The sequence below is a fragment of the Syngnathus scovelli genome, chromosome 11 (genome assembly GCF_024217435.2).
Source record: "Syngnathus scovelli strain Florida chromosome 11, RoL_Ssco_1.2, whole genome shotgun sequence".
NCBI classification, from domain to species: domain Eukaryota; kingdom Metazoa; phylum Chordata; class Actinopteri; order Syngnathiformes; family Syngnathidae; genus Syngnathus; species Syngnathus scovelli.
This window is the reverse complement of record NC_090857.1, coordinates 10,038,027-10,058,967: the sequence shown is the minus strand read 5'-3', so window position 1 is coordinate 10,058,967 and position 20,941 is coordinate 10,038,027. Positions and strand designations below refer to the sequence as shown.

At 41.5% G+C, this 20,941-nt stretch overlaps 1 protein-coding gene across 1 annotated transcript; it reads right to left on the bottom strand.

Moving 5' to 3' along the window:
* Positions 1-11,682: 11,682 nt before the first annotated feature.
* On the bottom strand, positions 11,683-20,683 carry dusp7 (dual specificity phosphatase 7). The gene is made up of 4 exons (XM_049732850.2): positions 20,644-20,683; positions 19,270-20,207; positions 17,204-17,632; positions 11,683-15,205 (listed from the first exon to the last, which is right to left on the bottom strand). The coding sequence occupies exons 2-4, from the start codon at positions 19,670-19,672 to the stop codon at positions 14,889-14,891; spliced, it is 1,149 nt and encodes a 382-aa protein (XP_049588807.1). The 5' UTR covers positions 19,673-20,207; positions 20,644-20,683; the 3' UTR covers positions 11,683-14,888.
* Between the last annotated feature and the right edge of the window lie 258 nt (positions 20,684-20,941).

The window sequence follows — 20,941 nt, the reverse complement described above, 5'->3', positions numbered from 1 at the left end:
GCTAATCTAGAAAAAATAAATTGGTATGGAATTTTAAGGATCTTTTCCCCATACATTAATTTTAATATCACAATAAAATTTACTGGCAACTTAGTTTCCTTTTCAATATGGCCCTAAATAGCAAGTGAATGGTGGCCAACCGAGAATCGTCTGGATTTTATAGAATTGCGTAATGGCCGCCCTCCCGTTGACGATTAACTGCATGTTGGTATTATCAAAAAGTCAAAATACATTTTACATATACATATGTGCACGTCATTATGAATGCTTGTTTGTTGCTTGTGACCAGTCCAGGGTGTACCTTTCCATTTGCCACCTGTGATAAGCTCTGGACGACCTGTGACCCCAATGAGAACAAGCACTTTTGAAAACGGATGGATACAGAAACACACAAAAAATTCTACAGCATAATCTGTAAACATGAAACTTATAAGCGCACAGTTCATTGAGAAAACAAAATCGTTTGAACCGATTCTCATTTCCGTGTGGATACACGTGAACTCATCGGCAACTCCTGAAGATGTTTATCTTTTTTAAATTTTATTTATTTTTATTTTTTTAGTTTCCCTGCATGGCTGCTGCTGCTGCCTCGTGTTCTCCTCTGCAGAGGCCATGTGATCAACGCGAGAGGAGAGGAGGGGCGGGGCTCAGAGGCAATGGCGGGCCGAGGAGAGAAAGTGATGCACGGAACACAATTACACACGCATTCATGTGCTGGCTAATGCATCTCTTTTTTGTGTGAGCGTGAGTGCCAACATGACAGACACAGACACGGACACACACTCACATTTGCACAATGCTGTACGTTGTGGACCATGTCACGTGAAATAAAGCGGGAATACACTCTGCACGCAAGCGGGAGTGAAGGCCACTGATGTGTAATGTGCAGCATGTGGCTCCATTAATGAATGAATGAATAGCATACAGCTTATCGCGCGCGCGCGTGTGTGTGTGTGCGTGTGTGCATGTGTGATAGTGGAATTAATACTCCCTCAGACCCTTTGTTGTAAAGAACTCTGTAACCTACTGGAGATATGAATGTGTGCGTGTATGTGTGTGTCTGTGCATGTGTGTGTGTGTGGGTGTGGGTGTGTGTGTGTGCGTGTGTGTGTGTGTGTGTGTGTGCTTAGAAGGGAAGCAGTCAGTGTTGGCTAATCTCCTCTCATTCAGCCTCGACTGCTTCATATACCATTCAAGTAAAAGCCACACAGGGATGGGAGGGGCTAGGAAGCGAGTGAGAAAATAGTGAATAGAGGGAGCCAAAGCCAAGGACCATTACTGTCTACAGTTCTCTTATGAATGAAGATGCATACAAAGTGTTCAAAACTTATTTCTAAGCAAAAAAGATGACGCTATATTATATTTAGAAAGGCATGATCAAGGATTTAACATTCTGGTGATTTTTTTCCAACAGCGGTAGTTAACTGGTGAGATGAGTGATGAGCTATTCATATGACACATACGGTTAGTTGCGCATGAGTGACTGACCTTTTTGACGATGAATATTTTGTTGTTGTTATAACTCTAATGTGCAAAGTGGTTAACATAAATATCTATACATTTCTGGCCCAAATAGCCATGGCATTTAGTGTATGTATATAGTGGATATAAAAAGTCTACACACCCTTGTTGAAGTGCCAGGTTTTTCAAGAGGGGCATGTAAAAATAACTGGAATAATATGGTTGCACAAGTGTGCACACCCTCCTCTCACTGGTGATTCGGCAGTGTTTCTAATTAACCAGTCACATTCAAACTCACATTAAATTGGAGACAGCAACACACTTTCCACAGTTTAACCTGGCTCTGATTAACCCCAAATAAATTACAGCGCTTCCACTTGGCTATTCTAGAATTTTTTTCTTTCTTGGAAAAGCCTGGCAGTTTCTGTGAACACTGACTTCTATTTCGACTATTATTCAAAATTTCCTCCACCTTGTCTAATGTTGCAACTCCAAGAGAAGAAAAACAGCCTCAGGATTTTTTTTTTTACTTTGTTAATTATTTCGAGGCATTGTGTTTATCGCTATTGTTCATAGTGCAACAGGAGTAATAATAGCATTTAAAAGGTGCCCCTTTTACGCATAATCAAAAAAAGCTTGAAAAGGGTAAATCTGTCTGTTCAAACGCTGATTCCTCCCTGTAATATAAAAACATGGCCATTTTTTTGTACTATGTTAAAAACTGATGACGTGTGCAATGTTTTTAAACGTGAAATTCAATCTGTTGTTTTTGTGCCAAAGCAAGACCTGGCCTGCACATCCCGCGAGACCAGAGAACCCGAAGGCTGCCAAAAGCTTCTACAAACGATCGATTCTCTCGTGCACTTTAAATGTAATCCAACTCCGAGGCCTCGTCTTCCCGCTGTGCCATCTAGCAACGTTACCTCCATTGCCCCTAACTGGAAATTATTGATCCGTGCGATTACGATGTGTTCTCATGACTCTCCGGATGGGAGTTTTATTGTTTTAGCGGCGGCATCTGGTTTCTGGCAAGGTACGGGGGAGAAGAAAAAAGGAGAGATGGACAAAAGATGGGAAACCAGAGAGAGAGCGAGAGAGAGTAATGAGTTCAATCGATACACTAAAGCATGACATCATCATTGAGGGCTTCTGCCAGGAACCGCAAGCAGACCCCGACCATGAATCATTAAGCATATCCTCTAGTTGATTCCAGGTTGATGGTCTGGGGCTTAACCAATGAAGAGTTACTGTACCGTCACCCCGAGCCATGTAGCGCTCTTTGTTGACGCTGGCAAAGCCAAAAAGGTCATCGTACTAATTACATCTCACAATACACATCTCTGTCCTGGCTGCTTAGAATTACATTAATAGGTTGAAAATAATAATTAAAATAGATAAATCAACATGCACACGAAAACATACGTACAAACGGACACTGAAAGTGGCATCAGTGCTCAGGTAACAACCAATCACAGCTCACCTCTTTTCTGAGTTTGGTCATATGACATTCACAAGCTGAATCATGACTGGTCATTGGCCCTGAGCAATTATGATGTCATTTTCAGTCGACAGCAAATGGCAAAATGGCCGCCCCCGAGATGCTGCTTAAATCATATTCTAATGTTAATCAGAATGCCGTAATTAGACTTGTGGGGCCGCATAGAACATATTATAACAGAATATTTGACTTGAGTTTCCCTTGAAACAGTTGCCTGAACATTTTTTTTGTTTTTTGATCGTGACAGTGTACATTTTCTATGTGGAAAATTGCTCAGAATAAAAACAACAACATCATATTCCTCTGCTCTAGTTTATTCTTCTCATCCCTTTGTCATATCACTTGTCCTAATTTGGGTCATGAATTAGAGCCTATCCCAGACTTCAGTTTATTCCACATCGAGGTAAAGCCTTTGGTGGAACAAACACTTGGTGGAGCCTTGTTCACCTCAGGGGGTCAGCTTGGAATAGCAAGGCTGGCATATGCCTCTACTCTTCATCTTTTACGCAGGGGATCAAAAGAATCCCATGGTGAAAGCCCCTCCACTATCTCTGCCTCTGGCTCCCAGAGTGGAGAAGCCACCGCTTATCCAATGAGGTTAATCCCAACATTGCTGCCACCACACACAAACACACTCCCATTCAAACCCAAGTGGTTATCACCGTGCCCCAGTTGCCATAGTGACAGCCAGGGTCGCATCTTATTGTGATGAAGTGTGAAAATGTGTGATGGGGGTTGTGTGTGGGGGGGCAGGATATACTCAAGCTCGTCCGTCAGCACTCCATGCAGAAATAGGCCTGATGAACACCTACTCACACGGTGGAGAGCCTCATTTCCACCGAAGATAAGAGTTTGAGTCACCCGGACAAGTCAGTCACCACCATTATTCACCTTCTCCTCCAAAATCAATCACGCAGAGAACTCGCTGACGCTGGCTAAATTTGTCCGAAATCGTGACGTAAGATTAATACTGTAGTAAACATGGAATATTGACCTTTTAATTGCTTGTATACAAATAATTGCATTTCTAGAGTGCCTGGCCACCCATCAAGAGTGACATTACACAACCAAGTTAATCGGCCAGACTAGACAGAAGCACTGCCAAGTCAAGACCAAATGGTAAGCAGGGATAGTTGCGCCAAGAGATCGCAAAGCTTTTTTTTTTTTTTTCTTTTGCGGTTGAGTTGATAGTTTTTCCATCATGACCTCAAAACAGAATGGGTCACCTCTTTAGTTTGACGAGTCACCGAAACGCCTTATATCACATACTCCCAAATTTCATTCCTCATAGGTCAAAAAAATTCGCAATTTCGTAATCTTTACAATTTTATTTATTTATTTATTTATTTTTAAAGAATACATGGCTTAATGGACAGGGAAAATATCCACATAGCCTCTTTTTTTTCCACATTCCATTGATTAGCAGCCCAATAAGAGGGTGAAAACTAAACAATGCTATCACATCGGAGGACGGCAAACTCATCCTCGTCTGGTCACTGTGTAACATGAGACGGCTGCCATTAGCTCGACAGGAAGCTCGGCAGTTAGTAGGTTGGATGCTAATGGCTGCGGCGTCTATTTTCAGGTTAGGTGCCGCAACCCGATATGGCGGGCAGCTGCCAGGGAACGAAAGGGGAGAGTTCGCTCTGGATATCAAGTGGCCGCCATTTACAGGGATGTTCCCAAATTTGTCGACATTCGCTACAGTGACAGATTGCAAAAGCATTGTTTTGATTGATTGAGGTTCTCTGGGTGACCAGAGTCCAACACGGTGTATTTTCTACCTTTTAGTAATTTAAATATCAGTGTTTATTTTCTCAATGTGTTTAAGAGGTTGGGGAAGCAGACATGGACATCCGAATCATCTGATACGAGGGGAATGTGTCGGCCCCAGATCAAATGACGGGATCCGTCACTCGGAGGCCGAGGTCGGGCCAAAACTTTCCCACAAAGCCAGACCGCTCTGATTCAGATGATGTGTCAAGTTTCATGTTGAAAACCGATTGCCTTTTTCCTCTTTGTTTTTGCGTGTGTATATTTTCTGTCCAATCTGAACACAGATGTTGGTAGTGTCGAAATTGAGCTGAACCTCCCTCGACATCCGGACGGCAGGGGAGTGATGAGGAAGTGGTAAATGTCGTAATAGTAGACAAGAAGCATGTCGCAATATTCGGAGAAAAAAAAAAATCAGTAGGGAGTCACAGGTTTGCGTAAGGGCGAGAGAATGAACGTGGCTGGAATGTGATGACAGATTGTCGAATTAAGGATGGAAGCAGAAGCAGCTGACAGCTAATAAAGAACTTTGGTTTTTGGTTTCGGTCCAGCTGATGGAGCTTTTGATATTTGTATCAATAAAAAGTGTTTCTTGTACTTAAACTCTCAGGATTACTTTTTTTCTGAATGAAACTGACAGCAGGTCAACTGAGGTGAAAACAAATATTTGTTCCAATTCAACCTTTGGATCACATGATTGGTGGAAAATAAGACCCATGTTTGCTAAAACTTTAGTATACTTTATATATCGTGATTGCACAACTGCAGTTTAGCCGTCAAGCTGAGCTGGGAATCATTTTTGCCAAGAAGCAGCACAGCCCAGACACAGACTGGCCATGGGATTTGTAGACGTGTTGTTCATTAAGTGCACAAACACACACACGCACACACTCGCTATCATATATCTCCCACAACAACTGCTTGTTGACATTCCAGATTCTGCATCTGTGCTCTCCCCACTGATAATGGACTGTAATGAGGTGAGACGAAGAGTGGCAAAGCATCCGGTGGTGAGGTTGCAGAGGTTGGCGTGGGAGGGTATTCGGGTTTAAGTGAGGAGCGTGAAACAAACTGAGGCATGGTATGAGTGCATGAATGCAGTAAGAACACCCTGTGACACGCTAATGAGATGTCAATGTGCTTAGAACATTGGTGATTATGGCAAGCCATGATCCCCCGCTGATTCATCAGGGCGTAATTAAGCCCTTGACATGCAGTCGACGCTACGTTTGACTCCACAAGAGTGGAAGTGATGACGACGTGAGTTTCTTTTCCGGTTGATAAAACCGAATGATAAAAAGCTCATTATCGCTGTTTTTTTTTTTTGTGTGTGTTTGGCAATTTGCTGCCTTGACTAGTGAAAATAAAACTCATGCTTTTGGTTTCTTAACGAGGCATATTTTCTAAAATCAAATGTTCACTACAGCGGACACAAACGAATAGTCTCAGGAAGTTAAGTCGAAAGCTAAAACCTCCCAAAAGACACCAAATCCTGTCGAGTCCTGAGGCTTCAAGCGGCCCTGATTTTAAAAGACCTCAGATACTTTTTGGTTCCTCTTAAATTGAAACAAGATGTTCCTCGAGCCATCTCCAAAGAATTGTCACGTGATGCACATTCCTGGTCGTCGTAGTAATAATAGTCGATAGACCACCAAAGGCTTGGGCTTGTTCAACATTTTTCCAGCTTTAGTGAAAGAAGAAAAGGTTATTTAGTTGTATTGGAGCTTGAACACGAGGGTCAAAGGGAAGCCCACCGTGGATGTGTATTAGACACAAAACAGAAAGTAAAGCCGCGGACACCTTTGAACTCTTCAAAAGCTCCAGTGATCCTGAACGTCTCATGGATCCTGCTCCCTTGGCTTGGATGTTGATGCCTGCTCGTATCTCCAACAGCCATCTACATTTTGCATGACTTTTGGGAAGGGGGGCAATTTGAGCTTAGTGTGGGTGGCAGTTACGCAATGATACGCTTCTTTCTTTTCAGCCAAGCAGCTATTTTAAAAAAGACAAAAAAAGGCTCGAAGAATAAACAGCCTTGTGCGAAGGACTCAGGGTCGACCTAAGTGTACTTTTAAAAACTGACTACAACGAAAAGGTGACTCACTTGAAACAGGTTATAGCACACAGCTCAAAAGGCTGGAAGAAAAGATGTACCATCGAGAAACCTGATGATCCTTCTGTGTGAGAATTCAGTGGAGACATTGGAAGGACACATCTGAAATGTAGATTGAAATCAGCCAGCCGGAGCAGCTGCATTAATATGCATTCTTACATTCGTACGTGTCGAGTTAGCTCCGAGGAGAATCTTGGCGCATTATGTAACGCCATGGCATCCCAGCGCATGCCTTCGCACAAAGAGTTGGCATGCTGGCTCACATTTAGGCCAGAAGAGGAAAAAGGCTTTCCACGGCTTTGGGCAAGGAAGAAGAGGATTAAAGAGGTGTTGCTCAACTCATCCGTAAAGTCCACTCGACCCGGACAACTGCAACCGGCCTTGACATACTTTTATCGTTATACTTTGGATGCTAAGGCTACAAATTAATTCAGAAGTTCACCCCCCCCCCCCCGAAAAAAAAGCATATTTTCACGAGTCTCTTGTGGAGTGAAAACCTGACTGGCAAACACACCAATGGAAGCGAGGGCTTTTGTATAAAATGGAGATAAAAATACTTTTTGCAGCCCAATCCGTCCCATGATATTCGCCGGCCGTTGCCACGGCAACAGAAAGGAAGCAGAATAGTCGCCGAGCTCAGCGGGAACTGTGACAGAAATAAAGCGCGTGAGCAATTGAAGCCTTCCGAACAGACAGAGGGTCTGGATGGACACAGATATATGAATGGGAATGTATGTTTACCACATTCTTATGTAAGATATCAAATATGCATTTTTTTTGGAGGATTTTATGGATACCCTACTTTGACCCTGGTGCCTTTGTCGTCATTACGAGAGCACACGGGAAAACACAAGAATAGCCAACACCAACTACTTGCATGAAGGCAGCCCAGAGCGCAAAGACACAAGTGAAAGTCGCAGCACTTCACCACCAAATTGGCAAATTACACAAAAAAAAAAAAAAAAAAATGACACTTAGGTTTTTTTTTTAACGTTGGCAAATAATTCTCTTCAGTGCATGGTCCTTTCAGGCGAGTTCAGCCAGTTTCATGTAACCCCTCAAATGACCCATCAACTTGCATAATCAGCCGCAGCCAACTCTACGCTGACCCGAGATGCACCGAGCCCACATCGACCGGACCATTTACTGGTTTCACTCCATGGTCAGCAGGGAGTTTCGCTCGAGCGAGGAAATAATGCAGTGCAGGTCGCTTTCATCTCAGACATTACGCATGTAATCACTTTGCACAACATATGGTTCAACTTTCTTGGTTTGCATGAGGAAATACTCAAGTAGCCAGGAAGCAATTAGATTAACTTGCATTCCAGAAAAACAATGTGTGTAGGCTAAGTTCATCTTGGACAAGAATTTTATCTGTATGTATTGAATTGTACTGTATACATTATTTATATAAGGTCATACATGTGTTGTCCGTCCGTCCATCCATCCATCCAACCACCCAACCAACCAACCATTAAGCAGATGGTCATTGCACTTTATGAGCTCACTTGCGCACCGCACCCTCTCTCCGCTATCATGTTACTGCAATTGTAGACATTTTGTCCACTGCCGCCAAAATTCTTACAGTGAAGCATGGCAGTTGTGTGCTGTCCCGTTTTACATGAATGTGAATGAGATTGGTTAATCCTGAGCACAGCCCATCCCTACTTATATGAGGGTGTGCACACTTGCGCAAGCACATTATCTCAGTTGTTTATTTTCACCTTCTCACTCGAAAAGATTTCATTTCCTCTCAATTGAGCTGTCCGGGTCACGGATCATGTTAGTGATTGAAAAAATATTTATCTTGGTCACATTTTATTTTTGTCACCTAAAAAATGTCTTTTAAACAGCAGTTTGTAGACTTGACTTTTTATTCTTTATTTCAAGTGAAAGTGAAGTTCAAGATAAATTAAAACGACTGTTATGGAGACACATGTAAGAATTCTAAAAGGTGAAACTGGAGAAGCAATATTATTTTTCATTCATTCTTTCTTCTTTTAGTGTTCTAATACATTTGTCAAAGTGTTTTTTTGTCAAGCACAAGGAAGTATAGCAGCTTCTATTATACGCTCATTCAAAGTGTCGGTTCATATGGCCAATCAAACAAGTACGACTTTGGCTGCCAAGATAACCGAGACCCACCAAAGGGTCAGCGAGATAAGAGGCCGCTGTGAGTGTGTGTTTGTTCACCGGAGCTCAAAGTCAAACAGTCACATGACGCCTTTTACGCCCACGCGCTTCCTGTGTAACGCTGTAAAAAAAAGTCATACCGGTGACACTTGCAGGCGTGGACCGGTGTACATACTGACCAGCCAGAGTGTCATTAAGTTCACACCTTTTATGAGTGCAATCATTTTGTCAGATGAGATGTGAGTCAGTCAAAGTTCACCCTGATCTGCGTTTGGATAATGTACAGTACACACTGTGACCACTTATCTCCGGAAATACTGTAACTAGTTGTACTATGTTCATTTTGTCCGAAACATGTCAGGTAATGCGACCTAAATATCTTGTTTGTGATAAAAGTACCAGTAAAATAATACTGTAACTCCATTTTGAATGAACGTTGCACATGTAAGTCTGCGCTTGAAGGCCTGCAAGTGCACTTTATCAATTATACTGGCAGAATATACAGACTATTTACTACCGAAAATTTTAATCCATTTAAATTTAACTTACCTTTTAACTTACCTTCAATTTTCATTGACTCAATTTCAACTTACTTTAATTACTTTTACTTTAATTATTATTATTTATTTATTTATTTACATCAACTAAATTTAATAATAATGTATTTTTATTTTACTTTATATGAATTTATTTATTTAGTTATGTCTTCAGTTATTATTTCCCTGCACTAAATAGTTTGAGCCAATACATACAATACATTAATCTTTTCACATTCCACTTTATCATGTATATTTTTTGCACTTTTAACAGTGAATTACTTTTTTTTTTTACACTTGCATGCCAGTTAACAACACAATATTATTTTAATGCATTTTATATGTATGTGTGTATATATGTATGTATGTATGTGTGTATGTATATATGTATGTATGTATGTAAGTGTATGTATACATGCATATATTTTGTCTTTTCAATTTTGTCTTTTCATTTGTGTGCAGTAATCTTTTTTCCCACGTTTGAAATAAACGAAACGAAACGAAATGCATCACCTGTTTGGTTATGACATGTGTGGTGATGGCCGCAGTTTGAAATGTAACACACACACACGAACGCACACACACTACATAGTGGATGCATGTACACACACGTTCCTCTTTGCATTTCCTTTTTTCCCCATGACTAACTAACCACACATCTTCTTTCAGGATCTTCTCAATAGATTTTGCAATGCCTCTTTCGACACACATACTCAAAGAAATACACTCAATGACTCAATTTTGTTTCCCCTTAGAGATATGAAGAGAAATAGAACTAAACTTGTTTCAACTATAAAGGCCATGTCTTAAGTAACATTTAAAATTATCTGTCAAACTAGTCTAACAGGAAGTAAACAACACTATTTTGACTCAATTGTAATGTTAAGATGTCAGACATTTAATGTCACATTAAGGTCAATTTCCTGTTCTGGTGTAGTCATCACACATTTCTTCATCGACATCACTGGCCCTTTACTTCTGTGGCGACATTAGCTCCGAGAGATATCACGACTCGCTCGTCTTCGTTCCGCTCGGGCGTAATTAATTCCCGGTTTTCATTATCTCGCATTAAGCGGCAGAGACGTTACCTGTGTCACATGAGGCATGATGGTGACAGAGGGGGGGGGGGAGATCCTGTCATCAAGTTGCCAGGTTACCAGCAAGGGACCAGTCAGCCATCATTACCATCCTCACCCTCCTCTTTGCTCTGCAAACAGAATGGTGAGGCTCGTAGTCATTTCCTGTTAGACTCTCCGTGATCTGATCATCTAAAAAAGCGTTTGAAGCCGCAATTAATGTAACACCACCACTAATTACAACCCACAAATATCCACATTATTGAATAACAACGCGTCATTATATATTTGAGAAGGCCGGAATGTTTTGAGTGAGTTGTGAAACATGCTCGTATGAGCTCAAAAAGAGGAATTTAAGATGACAAATAATGACTAAATAAAGAGTCTAGGGTTGGACTGCTGACTCAACAACTTGACAGCTTCTTCCTCATTTCCTGTTGTGACTAAGTCACCACATTAAAAAAGAAAATAAAGAGCATATTTTCGATTACTGTTTACTTTAGCTGGGCCTTAATCCGCAGAATCTAATCTTAGCCTCAGCACTTTGTAATTTGTTTTGAAAGTCTTAAACAAATGTGTCAAAACTTAATTGGTTTGGTACACTATCTGACAGTCTGGGTGCTCCGTGTCCTGACTTGGAGCAGCTAGAGTGTTTTTTTGTGTGTGTGTGTGGCACTCTGAATAACCAAACAGTAGATTTGAGTTTGAATTTCTGATGTGCTGAAGTGGGAGAACGTTTTATTGACAAAAGACTTTGAAAGATTTGTGGCTTGAATTCCTATTGAGAAGCATTAAACCTGGGTTTGCAGCAAACTATTTTCTTTGGATACTTTTTTTTTTTAAAGAACCAAAAACCTTGCATTTCAGGCTGAGTTAAATAACAAAAGCCATTGGAAGTCAAACCACATGCAATCTTGTCTCCCAGGAAAGATCCCATCAGTTGGCTCTTTTTTATAGGCTGCTATTTGATGACATCATTTTGTGTGACGCACATTAGGAGGACTACAACTCCCATGCAACTGTTGGACCTCATAAAGCTCAGTAGGTGATGTTAGGCGAGTTAGGTGGAAAGAATGGAGGCAAACAACATGCTAAAGAAAAAATATGTCATTATTTATTACAGTATAAACAAGTGTGGTGTGGTTTGAGTATACTGTACAGTACAATACGTTGGGCCAATGGTGTTTCCTTCAACGTGCCCTTCCTGTCCTTCCCTCGCCCAAACAGCTTGCATGTTGTGTTAAAAACAGCACAATACTCATCGACCATTCAATACAAAAGGGCCATTCAATGCGACACGATGCAAAGACACATTGTCCCAAAAAATCCCTGAAAATTCCCTCATTGAGGTAACCTTTTTTTTTTAAAATCAATTGCTTTTCCTTATTAATGTATATCATTGAATAGTCCCTCCCGTCCTGAGCACATTGACACCCATCTGTGGCTACAAGTTATTTAGGACACAGAAACGTCCGTTCCCGTGATGTGGCAACATGTACATCAACCCCCCCCCACCCCCAAACAAAGTTATGTTTTCGTTGTTATAAAAAAAAAGGAGGAAAATAACACACAGGAAAAGAAGCTCGGAATACAACAATTTCACAAAATGAAAGCTGCGTACTGAAAGAGTTCAACACTTAAGTGTTTTTTTTTCTGTGGGGTGAGATAGAGGAGACGGTTCATTTTCCACTCTAGTGCTTTAGTAGAACAACATTTGCATATAAAGTCATAACATATTCAATATATGTATATATATATATAGTGTATATATGAACATCAAAAGGCCACAGGAATAGCATAGAGCACATTAAAACCAAACAAGACGAAAATTTAGCTTGATGGCCAGTGGATTGTATTTTCTTGTTTGGGCAAAAGTTTAACAATCAACGTTTTTAGCACTATGGTTTGATAGTGCTGAAATCCTTTTTCCACAGCAAATTCTTGCCTAGATTAAATTGTCCCATTGGATTTAATTATAACCAAGTGCCATTTTGAAAAGTTTTGGTTTTGATTAAAAAAAAAAAAAAGTCATGTTGGGGCAAGCGGCAGCCATTAAGCAAATGCATCGATAAGACATCCTATAATTCCATTAATATAGTACAAAAGGACACATTTGAGGTCTTTTTAAAAAAGAATCCTGGTGTATATTGCAGGGTAAAAAGACATGTGTGACCCTTGGCAGTAAAAAAAAATTAAAATACTGCATTTTAGTTTCAAAGTGTTCCTGTAAAAATTGAGATACAAAGAGTTTTGAACAGTCAGAGATACAGATAGAGTTCGTAAGGCCATCTGCCAACCTTGCTCACAACCGACTACTAAACACAACTTGTTTGGTTTCTGATTCGAGACACCGAACCTCACGCAAGTCTTATCATTGTGGTTAATTGAATATCAGATCAGAATTTGAGGGGGCAACATTTGTTCCAGTCAAGAGATTAGCCTTTTTTGGGGGGGGATTAGCATCACATTTCCGTTAGCATCACATGAAGTCAAAGTTGAACTATTTGAATAAATAGAAAGATTTTCTTTTCCAGGATTTACATTTAAAAATAACAGAATTTACCACCCCCCCTGGGTTCGGCAGCTGCCTATTTAGCCAACATTGCTAAATATGCTAAGATGAAGCCATTCATGTACCACATGTGAGGTAAATATAAAATATAAAACAAGAACAACCTTGCGTGAGGTTCGGCGTACCTTCTTTTGCAAACGCTACTAAAAAAAACGGTTGCGTCAATCTTGAAGGGGCAGCGGGAGTTTACATCAATCTCGGAAAAATCCTCAATTTAGCAAACTAACAAGAAAGTTCTTGGCGTTCCTTTCATTTTTAAAGCAACATCCAACTAGTGGCTGAGTCATACAGCACTGCAGCATGCTCAGGTATACAAAACAATATAGATCTGTTGACTATTCACACTTTTATATATACACATTTATATCCAATTAGGATGAATATTTCTCCCATACATTATATACTCAAGGCTTATGGGTGATTCAGACAAACACTTTTTGAAAACAAGTGGGCCTGTTCCATGGCCAAATTCAGATTGAATAGTTGCAGTTTCCATCTATACACTATTGGTGCCTCTTTTGCTCGGATTCCACAAAATGGCCGCGCCCAAGCCGTAACATGAGCTTTCTGTTACAAGTATTGCCTGATGTATAAATTGCTTCTAATCCAATAGAGCAGGGGAAGTCGTCAGGTGTTAAAACGTCATTCTCCTGCCATGGCAATTCTGGCAATCTTTTATTAATTCTAAAGGGACTCATGTTACGGCTTTAATACGACGCCTCCATTCCGGATCGAACTCGATGTAAGACCTGGCTTTAACATGAAGTGTGAAAAGGGGGTTGTACGTATTCGAGAAAGGAGGCACTTTGCCAAAAGCTTATCAAGATAAGCTAACTGCTGCCTTCCACTCTCTTCGACTCCAAAGTACAAAAAGTCAATGCCGTCGGAGAAACCGGTTTGGCAAAGTCTCGCTTGTGACATGACGACATAGAGCAGGAAGTTGCAAAACAAACGACCAGTGTTTCTGGTTATACGGCGTTGGGAAGGTTATAGCTAACTGCGAACTAGAGTTGGCCAAATGTCAAAGAGAAGACGAAGCTTTGGTCCTTTAAGTGGACCATCTCAAGACTGGCCTCTTCCACCCACCCTTGTTTTTCTTGTGGCTGCATGTCAGTGCTAGCAAGCCATTGGCTACACAATTGTGCAAATTGCATCGGATCATCAAAGACGACTTTCCCATTTTTCCTTTTCTTTATACAATCTCACTGTTTTTGGACAAAGATACCATTATTATTATGATGCGTGTAATATATATATTTATATCGATACATAGTTTGTGCGTAAAAGCACAGAAAAATATACAAAAAATGCATATAGACATTTTTTCCTGCTATAACATACAAACAGCACGTACAGTACAACTACTTGTGTATGTTAATTCCTTGGTTTTCAAAAAAACTCTACATTCCGTAGAGAGATTTCCCGAAGACTACATTCTCCGGTTGTGAGGAGGCGGTCGCCTCACAAGTGCGGCACATTTTCCGTGTTCCCCATCCCCAAAAATCTTTGTACGAAAAAGTCTCCTTGGCTTGATGAAAGCTGTTCTCGGCTTTCTTAAAAACTTCTCGCTTTTGAGGCGTCGTCCGCGACCTCGACTTTCCCGCGCTTCGAGCTTCCGGAGCTAAATCATTCATTTAAGCGGCTGCTAGCGCCCTCCAGCGCAGCCGTGTGGTTACCACGGTAACGGGATGACCTCGACCCAAATGATGGCAATCCTGCGCGGACCTCACGTGGATTCCAGCGTGTCCAGCTGGAACACGTTGTGGTTGGTAGGCGTGGTGAAGAAGAGTTGCTCGTTGGTGGGTGACGCGGCGTGGTTGTCGCACGGGCTGTTGAGGCCCAGCGTCCGCTCGAAGTCCAGCAGCTGGCCCATAAAGTTGAAGTTGGGGGAAATGTTGGACTTCTTCCGCTTGACAAAGTCGTAGGCGTCGTTGAGCGACAGGTTGAGCTTCTGCATCAGGTAGGCCACCGTTACCGTCACCGAGCGGCTGATGCCGGCCAGGCAGTGCACCAAGATGCCACACTTTTTGGAGCGGGCCTCGTCTGAAGGGAAAAGAAAATAAGATGAAGGACGGAAGAAAACATTTTTTTTAAAAAGTTGACGCTGCTTTTTATAATTGACAAAAAAAAAAAAAAAGAGCATTTGAGGTGGTTAGTGAATAGCTGGCAAGGTTCCACAGGGAAAACATACAGTGTAACCTTGGTATTCATATGTCCTGGGTTATGATGACTAAAATAAATAAATAAATAATAATAAATATATATATATATATAAAAGCCGATGCAGTAGGGAAAAAAAACATAAAGCTCCTCTGATTAAAATTTCAGTTGACTTGTAGTAATTTTTATTTATTTTTTTTACAAAAAAAAGCCCTAGTTTTTGTACACCCTTTTTTTTTCTTGCGGGAAAAAAAAGGTGTGATTATCCTAACCTTTGACAGGATGTGTTCTGCCGACATTGTTCCAACCTGCCCGAATGTTACGGTGCAGACCGGAAATGTTGGTTCAGTATTGCGTTAATAAAAGCTTGAATTGCGGAATAAACCCTCCTGGCAGATGAACCCGGCGGGAAACACAATAGAACGCAAGAAAGAATTTGTAGCAAAGTACGGCGTATTGTATTCAGTTTTCAATACCGGTAAATGCGATGCTAAATGTTCATTTACATTTAATTGCTTAGGAGATGAGTTTAAAAAAAATAAATACACACACACACCACTATCTTCAAGGATATGATGCTTCAAGTAAAAACATGAACTATAGGTTGTTGTTCCATTATTAATAAGCTGCACGTGTCTGTCCCACTGAGGCATTGCGTCGCTCAGGCCATTAGTCGAACATCTCTTATTGCTGCCTCCAGACACCTCTCATGGACACCGAATTCAATTTGTGTGAGATGTCTGCTCACTTTAGGAGGGTTAAGAAAAAAAAAGAGAACTGGAAATGGTCATGTGGCTAGCTAAAAGCATCTACAGCAGACTCTTAAGTCCAATAAGACGATGTCATCATTTGACTTCTACATCACTTCTTGGCCTCCTTTTGCAGCTGAAAGCTTTTGACAAGAATGCGAGGCGAGTGCCAACATTGGTTATTAACGCCGGGCTTTGGCATAAGTCGCACTTCCTCACGTAGCAGCATTTCCCTTCTCACAATGCATAAATACATTGACAAACAAAATGGAATCCAATCGAAGACAAACAAAAACATAATAAAAGGGATTTGGTCAGTCTCACTGACTCATAAAAGAGGGAATTGTCTCATCCTTTTGGAATTAAAGTTGAAATGAAAAACTGTGGGCGAGTTATAAAATAATCTCAATGAATCGATTAACTCATTCACTGCCAATGACGGCTATCTAAAGTGTTGAAATTGGCTTGCTCTTTTTTGTGATGCAATGCAAATCGTTGACCAAATCTGTCATTTTGGGGGTCTCCTGAAAAGTGATCATTCCACCTGATGTCAGCGATATGTGAAAACTGGGGAAATCATCTCTTTCTGGCCCCATAATATGCCTCTAATTTAATTGCGATCATTTTGACAATCCAAAAAATACCAGACGAAACTGGTAACATTTCATTTTTTGTCAACATCCTATCATCAATAAATCATGCTAGCAATAGCTGCCTTAGCTTGGTGCCAGGCACACACCTTAGGAAGTCCGCAAATCTTAAAAAAACAAAAACAAAAAAATAACAATAAAACAGAAACTGAAAACACTGATATGATAACAGCAATGGGAGTGTGTATGAGTACTGCGCACCGCCGGGTCAGGTCTGTGAAAATTTGACACCAATCAATCATCACTGTCTGGAGCATTTTTATACTGGCACTGAGATGGTGTAATTATTCAATTGTGTCTGTGAAGGTGCCGAAAATTACTGACATGCTGCTTTTCTGGGCTCAGTGTAAAAAAAAAAAAAAAAAAAAAAAAAAAGAAAATGGAATGCCATTTGTCTTGAAAGTTATTTTCATCTTCCATTGACTGAGAAGATTATACATAAGTGACGAAGTAGATGGTTGTATAATGAGAGCCAGACTCACCAATGAACGAAATGGCCTCCGGGAAAAACTGTGAGAGATTCTGGCTCCAGTGATCAGAAATGGGGATCTGTTTGTACTTGAAGTCCCCTTCGTGTTCAAACATGTTGGGCAGGTTGGGCGTCACGTTGAGGATGTACTTGATGTTGTACTTGCTGAGCACGTCCAGGTTGGCTGAGTCTTTGGCGCAGCCCAGGTACAAATACGGCAGGATCTGGACAGGGAACGCCGGCTGGTTGCTGGGCAGAGGGCTGCCCTCTGATTCGGTGGCGCTGCCCGGCTCGCGGTCCGATTCGCCGTCCGAGCAGTCGGAACTGATGCGGAGGCCTCCCAGCCCGAGGACTGACGACGGCGGGGAGCTGCTGGGACACGAACAGTCCAAGTTGGTCTCGCAGTGTTCGGGGAACTCGGACTGGAACTTATTGAAACCTCCTGGGGGGACAAAATGAGTGTAAAAATGAAGTTCTGTTGCTGTTACGAAGAATTTCTACCGCATGAAAACGCATCAGTCATGTCAACGATTGGATTTCAAAACAAAGTATTTATTGAGCCACCAAAACTCAACTCTGAATACAACTTCATAGAGAAAAACTGAAGATAATAAGATATTAAAACGGTAATTATTCAACGGAATAGCACTTTTGGAACTCAATGCTAATCTCTTATTAGCCACTCAATACAATTTCCCATTCATTGCTAGCATTAGCACTGTAATCTAACTTAGTTACTTTTGACAAGTAAGCAATAAAGTAACTAAGTTACTTTCGCAACGCACTGACGAACAGGTTTCTAACTGTTTTGTTACCCTCAAGCCTGTGCATGTAAGAAGATGGATTAGTCCATTGCATGAGGGGGGGGGGGGGGGGGGGGCACTTGAAACCCTCATGATAAATTGAGCATTTTGATTTATTTTCAAGAGTACGATTTAGTATCAATACTTTACGGAGACAGCTTCAAAGTCAGAATTTTATGTTTTGCCTTTTCTTTAGAATTTTCTTTTTTTTTTTTAATGATACCAGGAAATAAGCCTATTAGTGGTTATGGAGCTACCAAAGCAGTGAGACAAGAAAACAGCTGGACACATGTATTCCATTGAGAGAAGCAGTGTGGAAGCTCGCTCGGTACAGCGGACTTTTTTCTGAATGACACATGCAGCTTGTGGCTGCAGTGGCGGATACACAACACACGCGCACACAAGCATTCATACATCTGCTCGTCGGCTCGTGTGATGTTATTAATTACACAATGCATTTATCTTCCAAAAGGCTGCCTTTCTTTGTTAATATTTCATCAGAGCATTGAGCAAACTTGTTTATACTATTCATTCATGAAAGAGGAAAACAAGAAGTCGGTCTTTACTAAAAAAGCACAACAAGGCCGTGCTGCATTTAATTGAAAAGATTAAGGCCCACATTGACGTTTTGTTAGACCGTTTGAATACGCAATATGCAATACATCTTATAGGCAGAAAGACATTCTTTATGAACAAATGTGAATATGTAATGCAGGAAGTATATATGCTGATGTTTATTAGGGTAGCAGGTGAGCTGGAGCTAAAGGGCGAGAGGCGTGGCACACCAATTTCCGGGCATATATTCAAACAAAACTGGCAACACAAATTCACACCTATGGAGAATTGAAAATCCCCAATTAACATAAGAAGAATGTTTTGGGAATGTGGGAAGCTGATGCATGCAAACTCCACATAGGCTTAGATTCGAACCCCCCAACCTCAGAACTGAGGCGGATGTCCTTATCACTTGTGCACTGTGCCACCCATGTTGAAACATGTTAGTCAAAATAAATGGCATATGAACAGGAGAAGCACATGTATTCTATATTTAAAAAAATTGGGATAAAAATGTGAAGTTTCAAACATCCCTTTGTTATCATTAGAAATAAAATGGATGAAGATCTGTTATGTTATTTAGTGTTAAATAAATGGGAAAACAAAAATGTGTTATGGTCATACTTAAAAAATAAAAAAAAAATACAAAGTATATTTCAACTGTATTGACGAGAAACAAGCAGTGGTTCCACTCCCAAGCAGTGGTTCCACTCAGACTCACCTTCCAGGTAGAAAGCCTTGCATCCGTCGTCCCGCAGCTTCTGCAGGAGCAGCCCGAGCACAGAGCTTCCCAGCCCGGACTCCAGTCTCTCGGGGCCGGCCTCGTCGTAAAGCAGCACCACGTCGCTTTTACAGCGCTTGACGAACTTCTCCTTATCCTCATTGTTGGGGATGATGGAGCGGATGGGCAGGTTGCCCTTCTTCAGCCTGCGCAGCATGAGGCCAGGGATGGCCACGTTGATGGCCGCCTCGACGTGCGACGACTCGTAGAGTTCGTGCGGCCGGCAGTCGAGCAGCAGAAGCGCGGCGGCCCCGGACTCCAGCTCTTCCTGCAGCCACTCGGCGCTCTTACTCATCGTCACGGTCACCATCGCGCAGCCTCCCAGCGGGTGAGGGCTTCTCATCGGGGAATCGGTGTGTGGGAATCCACCGATGGGACTTTAGGCTGATGGTGGGGGAGAGAATGAGGAGAAATCGCAGAGTTGAAGTTCACTTCTATCCCCTGGCCGCCACCTCCACTTCCACTCAGCCGACACGCTCGGATCCAACATTCCCCTCCGCTCCGGGCAGACTGCTCAAACACGCTGAGGCTTCTTCCTCCCACCCTTTCAGCTCAGCGACGTCCATTCGAGCTCCAGAATCGGATAAAGGAACCGGAAAACACAGAAATACGGAAAGCAAGGGCCGTTTTAGGGGTTGCCGTCCTGGTCCATAGAGGGAGTTCAACTACATCTCACGAATGACCCGACGTACGGCTCTGGTTCCCCGCCTGAGCTCTGAGCAGTTAAGGAGGCTGGCGGAGCTCCGTGAGAGAGGGCGGGGCGTGCGCATTTAAAGGGACCGAGACTCAGCTTCTTCCTCGGCCATTCACAACAAGCCATGGCCTTCGCGAGGAACAGCAACCTGCTGGCTGCCCTACAGGCAGGAATGATCACTTTGCTGAGGGAGGGACGCACACAAAAATGGAAGGAAGGATTTAATTAAAAATTCAATTTGTGTGTCTCAAATGTATCATTAGAAACAGTATCTACTTTTTAAACATTGATGGGAAATGACAATGTTCCATCACCAATGTTCATCATCAATGTTCCATTTAGAACAGGCCCATGGGCTACGCATGAAGTTATTAAAGGGAACCTGAGGTGACCACTAACCTAAGCAATTAAAAGTATTTAATGAAAAAAATAAAATCAAAATCTTCATATCGGTGATGATGCCGTTATTAGTATTTGCGTGACATCACTTTATTTAAGCTTGCAACATTCAACTTAAATGATCTTTATTGATATCTGTAGCCTTTATTGTCTTAATTTCTCAGAATTCTTCTATTAAACAAAAAAATGATATAATAGCAGTGAATGACATATTTTCTTACCCTTCCGTTCATCTTTCCAATACATACTGCACCATCGGCCAGAGCTTGAAACTGAAACAAAGAACGTGTTCTTAAAATGTGCTCAGGTTAGAAGACCTATTAATAGTTATTTTGGTTCCAGAAGATATTAAGGGATCAAAGGTGAGATCATAGAGGAAAAAAACGATGCAGCAATGATGCGTGGTGAGCCCCAAAGGCCTCAAATGTCCAATTGGTTTGTTGCTTCTACTTTTTATTTTTTTTTTAATTCAAAGGACATTGTGGCACTCCTGGTGTGCGCACTCGGGACCAATAGACA

Coding starts and splice junctions, on each gene's coding strand:
- dusp7 (XM_049732850.2), bottom strand. CDS start 19,672: ATGAGAAGCCCTCACCCGCTGGGAGGCTGCGCGATGGTGACCGTGACG. Junction 17,633..19,269: donor CAAGGCTTTCTACCTGGAAG/GTGAGTCTGAGT, acceptor TTGTCCCCCCAG/GAGGTTTCAATAAGTTCCAG. Junction 15,206..17,203: donor GGAGGCCATTTCGTTCATTG/GTGAGTCTGGCT, acceptor TTTTCCCTTCAG/ACGAGGCCCGCTCCAAAAAG.